The 12,025-nt window shown below is 41.6% G+C and overlaps 1 protein-coding gene across 1 annotated transcript in view; it reads right to left on the reverse strand.

Moving 5' to 3' along the window:
• ZDHHC5 (zinc finger DHHC-type palmitoyltransferase 5) overlaps nucleotides 1-11,768 on the reverse strand; it is a 58,525-nt gene extending 46,757 nt beyond the window's left edge. Inside the window, exons 1-2 of the mRNA XM_044420803.1 lie at nucleotides 11,596-11,768; nucleotides 1,005-2,379 (exon numbers count right to left, since the gene is read on the reverse strand). Of these exons, the coding sequence (XP_044276738.1) occupies nucleotides 1,005-1,108 (104 nt within the window). The 5' untranslated portion in view covers nucleotides 1,109-2,379; nucleotides 11,596-11,768. The remainder of the gene's footprint in view (nucleotides 1-1,004; nucleotides 2,380-11,595) is intronic.
• Nucleotides 11,769-12,025: the final 257 nt, after the last annotated feature.

Here is a 12,025-nt window from a genome sequence, read left to right on the forward strand (position 1 = left end):
GCAGTATGCACTGAGAATATTTCACTGCCTTTATGGAATGACAAAGAAAATGATGCTACAGTCAGTTCACATACTATTATTAAAATGATTACAGCAGGATCCCCATATCCATGGGGATCCGTTCCAAGCCCCTCCACTCCACAAATGCCTGCAACCACAGATAATAGCAAACACTATATACTGTACACACACACTTCTTTTTTCACAATTTTACAAGATTTGTTCTTACCATTCATTTTAGCAACCTCGACATATATTTTTCCCCTATTAAATCAAGAATTTTCACATAAAACTGAGGATAACTGCAGTTAAATGAAAATGTAGTAACTGAACCAGTGGACATGGGAGTCCTCGTGTATATTTAAACCAGAAATTGTATAAAATTATCTCTCCAAATCTGTACACAGTACACCATTTTATTTGCAAGACTAATTATCAATAAGGCAGAAGTTATAGCTTTACTAGAGAATATGGTTAAAACTATACTTGTAATTTATTTCCCTGCTTTTTATCTATTTATACAATATCTTGTTCTTCCACACAAGGAGCCCAGGCTAGCTAGATCCAACTCTACAGAAACCGAGTTCTCTCATTTTTATAGATCAAGCAAAACATTATATCCTATACTGAATATGCATTTCAATCAAGATTCCCTCTACATGATATTTACATTTCTTTCCAAAGGGTCCTAGCTTGAACATTGTAGAAATGAATGCCCTCATCAAAGCATGAATGCTTGTCTGTTGGAAATAAGACTTAACACCTTCTCACTTTAATTCATATGTAACTTGTTTACAAACTTCAACAAGACTAACCTGTATATTGTACCAGTCTTGCTTCAACCAGATCATCATTTATGCAAACTCAGTTTAACAGAAATGTATACAGTAGATTTGTATATCGAACGGTACCAGATTTTAACACAGCTGATAGCTTTACAAGTGCTGCCATCAGCTTGAACCCACACTATTCACCCCAAATACTGATATTTTTTTTTGACTCACGTAAAAGCAAAGAAGAGAGTGGTGGCTCCTACTAGGAAGATGGCTGCAGCTGATACTGGGACATATTTGCTGGGTTTGAATCTCTTTCCAGATGCTGCTGGCATGTTGGAGCTCTGGTGGATGATCCGCCCTGCAGCATAGCCCAGGCCCAATTGGAGTCAGAATGGACAAGAAAATGGGGAGAGGGACCTTCAAAAAGGAAGCAACTATAGAAGGAGAGAGGTTTAAGCAACTGTCCAGTTTTTAGCTGTTAAAAGACAGCTGATTTATAGTATGATTAGTATGAATAATGAATCAGGTTTGTATTCACAACTGAAACAAATGTCAAAATGACAGTCAGGGGAATTGGATATCTATTCCCAAGGCTCTTCAGGGGCAAAAATTGAAAAATATAAAATAGAAGCTTGTATTCCAATTACAATTGTAGCAACTGAGAAGAGTTAGCTGAAATTATGCAGATTCTTTGGAGGCTTTAGAAAAAAAATACAATCCTTCAAGTAGTGTTCAAGATGGTCCTCTTCTGAAGGTGGCACAAATAGTTGAGAGATGTAGCACTGCAGTAGCTGAACTCAAAATTTTAGTGCAAGAGGGCAGGATGAGCACTCCAGGGATGATGATCAATAAGAAACAAGGTCTCCCCTAGGTTTTGGTGTTGTTTAATGTTTTATTTTCAGAAAGTCCACAGTAATTTCCAAGGCAGACTCTGAGGTAAAGTTTCTCCTTTTTAATCTGCTCTTAGTATAAAACAGTGCATTCTGGGTGTTCCTCAGGGAAAGGTTATTCTGCTTACAAACCTGCCAGCCTTACGCACATTTGTTTCTTCAACCCCACCAAAGTTGTCTTCTCCTAAAGCAAGAGCACTCTTCCCTGGTTTCATCAGAAATTGGGGCTGTATGTCTGGCAGTTTGTTTAATTTTGTTTATTTCTCTGCTGACTGCTAAATCCGGGTAACAGCTGGTACACGGTTGAGCTGTAAATCCTTTTCTTTCAAGGGGGAGTGGGGGACATGTTGGAGGACTAGTCTTATTTGTGCTCTTGTATACAATGCACTAAATCCTTCAAGTCTAGCTTCATTTCATGTTTTATTTTTGAAGAGAAAATTTATTTTCACGTTGGTGCTTTAATGATAAATCACCTGTACCCAGAATAGATCCAGACAGAGAAACTCTGTTTTCAAATGATGCTTCTTAAAAATCTAAAATGTAATCAACAATTTAAAAAACTATCTTGGCTGTTCACAAACATGTCCTAGAGTACTTCATCTGTTCCATTGTCATTCTCCCGTAACACAAGAAAAAATAATCCTTAATTGTCCATACTTGCTTTATTAGTTAACTTTATTAAAAAGTGTGCCATCTTGAGCTTCACCCTTTACCTAGAAAAGATAAAGATAAAGTTACTTTCCAACAGTAATTTTTAAAGAATATTCAAGAGAAAGCATGGATTAGTAATGAAACTTTAGCACAGATCTGTGAATAAAAGAACAGTGCTACTCCCAATTAAAAACCCATAAATATTGCTAGCAGTTGTCTGAGTTTCTACATTCATAAGCTTAGGACAATTCTGTCCTTATGAGTCATGTCATATTTAGTGCAAGCAGCAGCACACATTTTGCACTCAAAGAACTTCAAACATCTAGTAACCCCTCTACAGTTTGGATTATCTCAGTCTTAAAAACAAACTCAAACATTAGATTTCTTCGTTTTATTCTACATGCAATCACAGCCAGGTAGATCTATGAAATGACTACACCTTGAAAGAAAATGCATATTAATTCAGCAAACTTACTGTTCTGATAGAATTATGTAATACCCTGTCAAAATGTCAAGGAACAAGCTACCCATTCAAAGAGAAACCAAAGGGAAACATGAAAGTTGATATCTCAGAAAGACAGCAAATTCAAACAGCATGACACCCACCCTATGAACAAGCTACTCAATGTTGGCTGTTCACCCAATCCACAAGTGCACCTCCACAGACTACCAGGAATACTATGGGTTGTTCTCCCCATCCCTGTCATCTCAGTCCTTCATCTAGCATCCTAGAGTCCTGCACAGAAGAACCTTATATGCCTGCCCTTGCCTGTACCAAACATGATCCTATTTTTGTTCATGGTTGTTGTTGAAGCCCCATACCACAGCTGATACATCAATGTCCAACTGACACCTTAGAGCAACTATCACTGACTTGTTGCCCTTTTTGGGGGATTGTACAATTGAGTTCCTATTTTTTTCCAATCTTTGGCTGGTACACACTTACAGCTGCCCACTCTTGCATGGCCAAGGGCCTGATAACTGTTTGCTGTCAACATGCAGTAGGCGATGCCTATGGGCATATAGATCAAGGCTAATATACATCAAGGCTACATATAGCTTACTTTGTGCATACTTAATAGATCTTAATTGGTTGTGTCAATTTTTAATTGAAAAGCAAAGTTGCAAAGGAATTTTGCCCTGAAAGGAGGTGGCAAGTCTTATCTTCCACTTAGTAGTGAGATTCTCCAGTTTTTAAGTATTGCCTGACAGCTCTCAGTGCCCTCCACATTTTCAACACTTTTGAACTTCTAGATACTCTAGAAAGAAGAAAATCTACCTCTTTCTTGTGAGCCCTCACTCTGTACTTTTTAACCTTTATTTTTTTAACCTTAAAAAAATCAATGGAAAATTTGAGCATTCTGTGGACAAGAAAATATACATGCAAATATTTAGGCTTTCCTCAAATAACCAATTCTCAAACAACTCCTGTCACCTGGGTTCACACAACATGGAAATCCTGAGCAATCATGGAAGCCATGGATGTAATATAAAAATGGTGCATATGGCATCTGGCACAAAACAGCCCTGGGGGGTATATTAATCTATGATAGGGCTGCTTTTCTGTGTACACCAGGTCACTGTAAAAATTATAATGTATGATAATATCAAACTGCAAAGTTCCCAAGCTGGCTTGCAAAGATTTTCAGTGCTCTTTCTGTAGATGCAACTCCCTTTCAATTGGCTGACAACTGAACAGTACTCCAGGGCAGAGGTCCCTAACCTTTTTAGACCAAAAGGCACCATTTGGAAATTTGAGAAACTGCTGTGGGCTTTACTACAAAATAGCTCCCAAGCCTATTTAGTTAGTCACATAATGGCTGCCATGGGGGCCTGACTAGTTAAAAGTGGGCTAAAGAGGTGGAGGTTAAGAAATAGTAAAGCCAGAAGTGGAAAAGCATTGCAAAAGAGCAGGAGCAAAAGAGCAAGGATGGAGACTAAAAAGGCAGCAAAAAAAAAAGCAACCCTAACATTTTACATGAATTTTTTTAAAAAGTCTTCTGGAAATAGAGGGCTTCATGGGCGCTTCTGGAAATGTCTAGTGTTGTCACATTGTCTAGCTGCAACTACTCAGATTAATATAAAGATATCCACCTAGATCCTGCAGTAAGTGAACAGAAGCAAGCTCACAGAAGTTAAGTTTTTATTACTCTCCCACACCCAACCACTTACTGTCCCAAGAGCTTCTCTATGAGGACACAGGGCCTCCCGAACTAAGCAAGATAGAGTAGAGAAGCCGCCAGGGAAGATCTAAAATTTGAAGGTGACTGACAGATTTGGGAGATACCCCCAACACCATGAATCTCCCACACTGGTTAGGACAGGCACTCAACTCTAAGGTAAGGTTTTCTGAGGCAAAGGGAACTACTGAGGTGCAAAAGAGAGAGAAAGCTCTCTGTCAATTTCATTAACTTTTAAGATTCAAGCCACTACCACCTGTTTCATTTTCCCAGTACTTCAATGAATCATTGTCAGAATATGCTGCCTGGGTTTATCCAACAAGATTATGCACACTCAAGTTTGAGTATGTATGTGAATTATGTTGTCTGAACCCAACCACAGTATCACACCATGGCTTGGTAACTATGAACAACCAATGGCAAGAACCTATGGTTTCTTACTGGATTGTGAACCACGAATGAGTTTACATGGCAACTATAATCCATCTTGGGTAAGTAGCTATAACGGACTGCCATGTTGTGCAAACCTGGACTGCTTCTCACAACTTAGCTTGTTTGGGAGTAGCAAGCTGCCCTGACAACCAATGGCTGGTTCAGGGATCATTCAACCTACAATGTCTAAACCAAGGCAAGCACCCTCCATCATAGGTTGTGGGAATCAGCATGCATGTTGCTACTACTGAGGTGACATATTTGTCACCTACTTTCACAAGATATATCTTTTCATGGCTTTGATTTAGCTTGACAACTTGATGCTTGACAGCTCTCAAGTGAGGAGCAAAGTAACAAATAACACAAGTGAAGCATTGCTTGCTTAATATCTATGGCTAGTATCTACTGCACTTTGACAGCAGGCACTTACCACAACATTGACCAAAATAAAAAGTCTTGCCTGCTCAATCACCAGTGCACACTAGGGGCATTCTAACTAAAAATTAAAGTACAGAAAAGTATTTGTGGACATGTTTAACATGTCTAACACCTAAAGTAAAATATAGGTGAACCAGTGAAGGCTATTTCCATATGCCACATGGGCACACTAAAGCTGTCAGCAGTTGCCTCTGATAGTGATCATGAAAAGATCATGAAAGGGAAAAATGGAAACTGGAAAGGGGTCATGGGTGGAGCAGGAAGAGGAGAGAAGGCTGGAGGAGAGGACAGTCTTAATCTGGTGCCCAAAAATGAAAATGGGGGGTCATTTTTGGAAGGTCTCATTGAGGAGATCACCTTGCCTGCACTTGTACTGAATTTCATCAGCTTTCAGTTATTTGTTCTGCATGTATTTTTCAGTCTCTGTTGGATTTCACCACCCTGAACATCTCCAGTTAAATAGCACAGGACTAAGTGCTGATCCTTGCAGGTCTCATTTCCAATAACTTTTCACATGCTCCTATGCTTCCTGTTTAACCAGTTAGCAATCCATAGGAAACCTGGAAGAGCCTTTAGTGAGGAAATTTGTCAAATTTGTCAAACTCTTTTGAAAACTGATGGGTTGGATCCAAAAGTTATAATTACTGTAGACTCACTGCAATCAGTATGACTTAAGTTAGTTCTGACTAATTTAATTCCCATTAATTTCAGGTGTCTACTCTAAATATAACTACACCTGGCTCCAGCCATATGGCTTGGATCCAACTCTGGATCCTTCCTTATGTGAAGATAACTGATCCGGTGGAAGCTCTGGCTAGAAGGAGAGATGCTAGTTTCACTAATGTTTTTTGCACCACCTCCTACCCTGCTCTACAACCTTATAGGGGCTGAGCAGACTGAGCAGTCAGAAAAAAACTAAGCTGAACTGAATTCTTGCTCAAACTGACCCAAACTCGAAGCTCTATTCAGCCATCATGCCTCCTGCTCTAACACGGCTACCAATATGACCCTTGGCCCTTCACTCTGGTCTTTTATTATTTTCATAAAATCAAAGTACTCTCATCATTTTTGTAATTCTCCCTAATCCAACTTCAAGAACCTGTTCCACAATTCTCCCCAAACTATTCTGGACAAAAGTCTGTCCCATTCCTAGTATTCTCTCTCTTCAGTGAACTCAGTTCCCAGTACATTACCCAAGGCAAAGCCTTTTCCTAAAGCTATTGCTTGTACCCAGTCCTAATCATTTGTCAGCAGAAGTGAAATTGCTGGCAGAATGACTGGGGGACCATCCAGAGTAGATATGGATCATGGGCAAGGTATATAAGGGGAGCAGAACGAGGAAAAATACTTTTGTACAAGTGAACAGTTGCCTTAGGTAAAAAAGGACATTACAGAGTTGGAAAAAGTGCAGAGAACGGCAGCAAAATGATGAAGGAGCAGGAGGAACTTCCCTATGAGGAGTCTATAACTTTAAGATAGCAGTTCCCAGCATTTGATGACTGTGTGTACATTTGGAAATTTGAGAAACTGTTGTGGACACCACCACAAATGATGTCACAGAGCCCATGGGTGCCACATTATGTTTTGGGTTTTAGGTGCCACAAGACTATACTTTTATTAGTGATCTAGTCTCTTAAGTGACTCATTACAGCAACATCTTCAAGTCCAAGTCCATATACAGATTTTCTCCTCACTCCATTGTGCCTTTTCATATTCCATCACATAGCTATACAATTAATGTTCTTAGGCAAGATGACGAGTCTGCTGGTGTACCACCCACCCACTACCTAACAGTCTCCCTACCTTAGCTCACAGAAGTAGTCTCAAAGATTATATTTAAAACCAGAAGATTTGGGGAACTTTAACATCTATCCTGAGCCTGCCTTACATGGACTAACTCAAGACTTCATGGCTGCCATAACAACCGTGGATCTACCTCAAATAGTATCTGACCCAACACATATGACAACACACATTGGATTTGGTCATATGTATGGGAATGGAGGAGTCTACTTTGAATCATTTATGATCAATATGAGGTGAAGCTTGGATTGCAAGCTGCTTCTACCCTTTGCAGTGGCAGGGATCCAATTCTGTCTGTCCTCAGTAACTCAGGGGCCTGGATAGTTTCCTGATTCCACTTACAGAGTCTCCCACAAAATTGAATGGTGGTCCTGCCAACGACCTGCTTAATTCATAGAATCAGAAGATGAGTAGGGCATAGATACCAGCAGTTCTATATGTCCACAGTCATGAGTCACTGGGGTACAGTGGTTACAAGTGGGATTCAGGAGTTTTGGGTTCTAGTCGCCAATCAGCTATGCAACTACCTGGATGACTTTGGGCCAGTCACAGACTCTCAGTCCTAAAGACTCAGAGTCAGTTCTATCTATTTCACAGGGTTCTTGTGAGGATAACATTGAGAGAAGAATACATAAGATGCCTTGAGTTCCTTGAAAGGAAAAAAGGCAGGATATAAATATAATATAATAAAATAAACAAGCAAGCCTACAGACTTGTACCAGCTCCCTGGTATTCTGATAAACTGAGAGTGGTAAATCAGCAAACTCAATGTCTAGAGTGCAAGAGGTATAAGATCAAAGCAAACAGATTAGAGTTTACTTTAAGGTCTACTCCTAGGCTTTGACAGCAGTCAAATAACTTATTTCTACACTTATTTCTATCATTGCATCTGTACAATGCCAGCAAATGGAGTTGTTTTAGGGGGAAGTGAGCCTACTACGTACAGGCCCAATCAGTCAGCTGCTGGAATCTATGAAGGCATGTTGTAATCCAATGTTAATTCAAATTGTTGATAATATATTCCTATTCTTGCCAACTTAAGATGCCACAGTTTTGACAGAATCAGAGATACAGTCGTGGAACCCTGTGGTGTTTTTATGGATATTTCCCCTACTTGTATCACCTGAAGATGTTGACAAGCAGCTTGGAAGACTGAGGACTACCACTTGTTTAGATCCTTGTTCCTCCTGGCTAGTAAATGTGGCAGCTCAAACACCTGTGGAAATTAGGCTCTTGGACCAGATTGCTCCTATTCTCTGTACGTTACCACTGACTGCCTGATACTTTTTAGGTTCATTTCTAAGCATTTGCTTTGGCCTTTATTTATGTAATACTTTATTTGAAGAACCACCTACACTTGCACCAGTCTGCTCAATAATTAAGATCAGCACCAAAGGCTCTACTCCAAGGGTCCTCAAACTTTTTGACCAACGGGCCAGTTCAAAGCTGCTGGCACTGGGCACAGGCCAGAAAGGTGGTGTCTGGTTGTGCACACGGGCCGGCAAGGGGGCATGGGGTGAGGCATGGGCAGGCACACGTGAGGGGAGGCAAGGTGGGGGCGGGCACGTGCCGTGAGGCAGGCACACAAGGTAGCGGCTTGGTCGCTTGGAGATCATTTTCTCCAAGCAAGCAAACCGCTGCCTCCCGCGCACGGGGTAAGATGGGTGCAACAGGCGTGTGTGTGGATTGTGCGCAGCAGGTCCAAATGCCCCCCGGGCCGTAGTTTGATGACCCATGCTCTACTTTCTAGACCACCGGCAACAGCAATTTGGCCAGCTTTCCCCAACCTGATGCCCTCCAAATGCCCGCCGTTCAGCCTCAGCCTGCATGGGTAATGATCAGGAATTCAGGAAATACAGTCCAAAAACAGCTAAAGGATACCAGGTTAGAACTGAATGGATTAGGCTGACAGGTACTTGAAACAGAATTCTCAGTGGTGGCTCCACGCCTTTGGAACTCACGCCCCATGAGGCTATGTATGGACACATCACTAGTAACTTTTAAAAATTTCTGACAATACATATCTTCTAGTTTTCATTTCATGCTTTAAAAGCATAAGCTGATGATGAGTGTATTTAACAGTAATATTGTAAGCAGCCGTATGAGGACTGTGCACCCAGTAAAACGGGTTAACAATCTTTTAAATGAACAGAGGGAGGACCACATTTCACTCTTTTTAAATCAAAGCTTGTAGGCATATCCTTTAAAATCTCACTTCTACTATTGCTTTTGAATTTCAGTTTCCTTCTGTGTTTTCTATCACTGTTTGAAATGTTCTCTGAAATCCTCTTCTAGTATGGATCCTTGCTTGAACAGCTATTAACTAGCTCTTCTCTTTTCTTATCTACAGGGCATGGCAAGGTTCTCCTTATACAGTGTAAAATCTTCTGCAGCAAAAATCAGCTTATCATCAAATACCCTTATGAAGTCTGCCCTGTTTGCTAAATAAAACAGGTTCTCCTAACAACTGGTAAGTATGTGAGAAGCATATACAACCGTAACTCAATAATGTGATTTACACTTTCCCTGGCAAAACACATTTAAGGATCTCTACCCCACTGTACTAGCTGATTAGCAAAACTTTATCAATTTTACCTCTAGTTAGATGTAATTAATGTTAATGTTTAATGCTTCTTTTACATTTGAATTGTACCATATCTGGATGCCCAAGCATTTAAAGTTGTTTAGAAGTTATGCTGTAAATCATGCAGGGCAGTTTGGCCATAGAGGATATAGAAATAAAATATAGCGCACTCTTCTAGTATATCTAGCTTACAAATACAAGCTATATAGATATAACATCTTAAGCATGAATACAATAAATATCTGAGAGAGAAAAAATGTCTTGGCTGACAGTAAGAACACCTGACACTAGGAAGGCCTCTGGGAAAGAAATAGCACAAGCATGGTAGTAAAGAGGATCTCTTTGACTGCTACACACCTTACCCTCAGAAGATGGGGAAATCTGGAGTAGATAATCTTGATGCACAAACAGGTTGGTTTAGGAGCAAGTGTTCCTTCACATACTTGGTTCCTACACCATATAGAGCCTGAAAGGTTGAGCCCCAACATTTTGAATTCTCCTTGGAAACTGACTAGAAACCAGTAAAGTTATTTCTGTACTGGTGAGATGTTCCCACTAACTGGTGAGATGTTCCCAGTCAACAGACTAGCTGTTGTATTTTGCATTGCTGCAGGTTCCAGCCACCCTTCAAAGGAAAGCCCCATATACAAGGCATAACAGTAGTCAATTCTGGCTTTATCAGAGGATTGGTAACTGAGATATTTTCAGAGTTGCATAGCAGACCACTATTCTTCAGTGTTGTGATCAGCTAGTGACACTGCATTGGTCACATATATCTAAGTTTCCTCCAGTTATGTTAACTGCTGGGCAAGAAATATCAATATAGAAGTAAGGCATACCCTCCTGAAAAATTCCTAGAGTTAATGGTGTTCCCTTTTCCTTTATAGGCTAACAAACTGAGAAACAGGATAGACTGGCAAAGGTCATGTATAAACTATAATGGACAAGTTTCAGTAAAAGAAAGTGTCAGGTAATTAATCTAAGTATGCTGACTTATTGCTCCTTAGTATCTCTGCTTCCAACCACACATTTCCAAAGGCTTCGGAGAGTGTTATGATCATGAGACTAAGTAAAGTTATTGTCGTTTTATAGATGAAGGCTATGGTCACACACTCAATACTGACACAAAGCTCAAGATCTAAACCCAACTTATTTTCAAACCTAGTTTAGTCCTTACTCCTCATAAACTACCACTACATACATCCAGGCCTGACCCACAACTATAATCGCAGCGCTATTTGTAGGCACAAGCTAAACAGCAACCTTAAGTAAGCTACCACCATGTCAAGTGGCACCCTTTCATGAAAACGAATTGGTGGGTGGGAAGAGGTTATTAGCGGCGAAGTTCGGAGAAATTAACTTATCCACTCCCAAGTATTAGTATTGTCGGCTGCACAAGCTGTTACTGACATTAAAGCCAAAAGGAAAAAAGTCTTTGTAAGCGGAAAAGACGAAGCAGTGGTAGTCGTAGGCAGCGTTGGAACCCATTCAGGGTGCCACCAAGGGAGGGAGAGCAGGGGCGGCGGGTGCCACAGACAGGAGAAGGGCCCTGAGGGGTGGAGGGGAAGGCAGAAGTTACCCTCACGGCCCGTTCACGACAAGAAAAGATTTGAGTGGGAGGAAAAGAAAGAAGACAGATGAGAAACGCACAATGTAGCTACTTTCCTTCCTCTTCCCTCTTTCTTTACTACCCCGAGAAAGGACAGGCAACCGTTAGGCCCACGGATCCTTCACCCTGTGGTTGGGGAACCCCCCTCCACGCCCGCTTCGTCCTTAGGCGGAGATAAACCGCTCCCGCTGCTCGCACCTTTCACCCCTGACCGGCCGCGCCTGGCACTCACCCGCCAACACCGCTCCTTGTGCCGCCGCACCTTGCTCCCGCCCCGGGAGGAACCGAACTCGGTCGCTCGCACGGCCCAAGCAATAAGAAGCAGCACCAGCGAGGAAACCTGGGCGCGCACGCGCGTTCTCAAAGCCGTTCGGGCTCGCGACAGGACTCGCCGGTTGGTCAGGTCGCCGCCCGCCGGCGCGCGCACTCGCGCGATCACTCGCCACCCCTCCTCTTCCTTTCCTCGCGGTCATGCGCAAGAAACGATAGGCTGAAAGGGGAAAACGATTAGTTTGCGTAAAAGGGGCGGGGTCTCGCGTCGGCAAATCGTGATTGAAGGAAGAGGAGCGCAGAAGCAATAGCAACAGCAGCAGGCTTTCCTTATGCGCATGTGCATACACAGCTTCATCTTCTGAGAGGGGCAGGGACGGAAGTGTAGAACG

The sequence above is a fragment of the Varanus komodoensis genome, unplaced genomic scaffold (genome assembly GCF_004798865.1).
Source record: "Varanus komodoensis strain SLA01 unplaced genomic scaffold, ASM479886v1 scaffold110, whole genome shotgun sequence".
NCBI classification, from domain to species: Eukaryota; Metazoa; Chordata; class Lepidosauria; order Squamata; family Varanidae; genus Varanus; species Varanus komodoensis.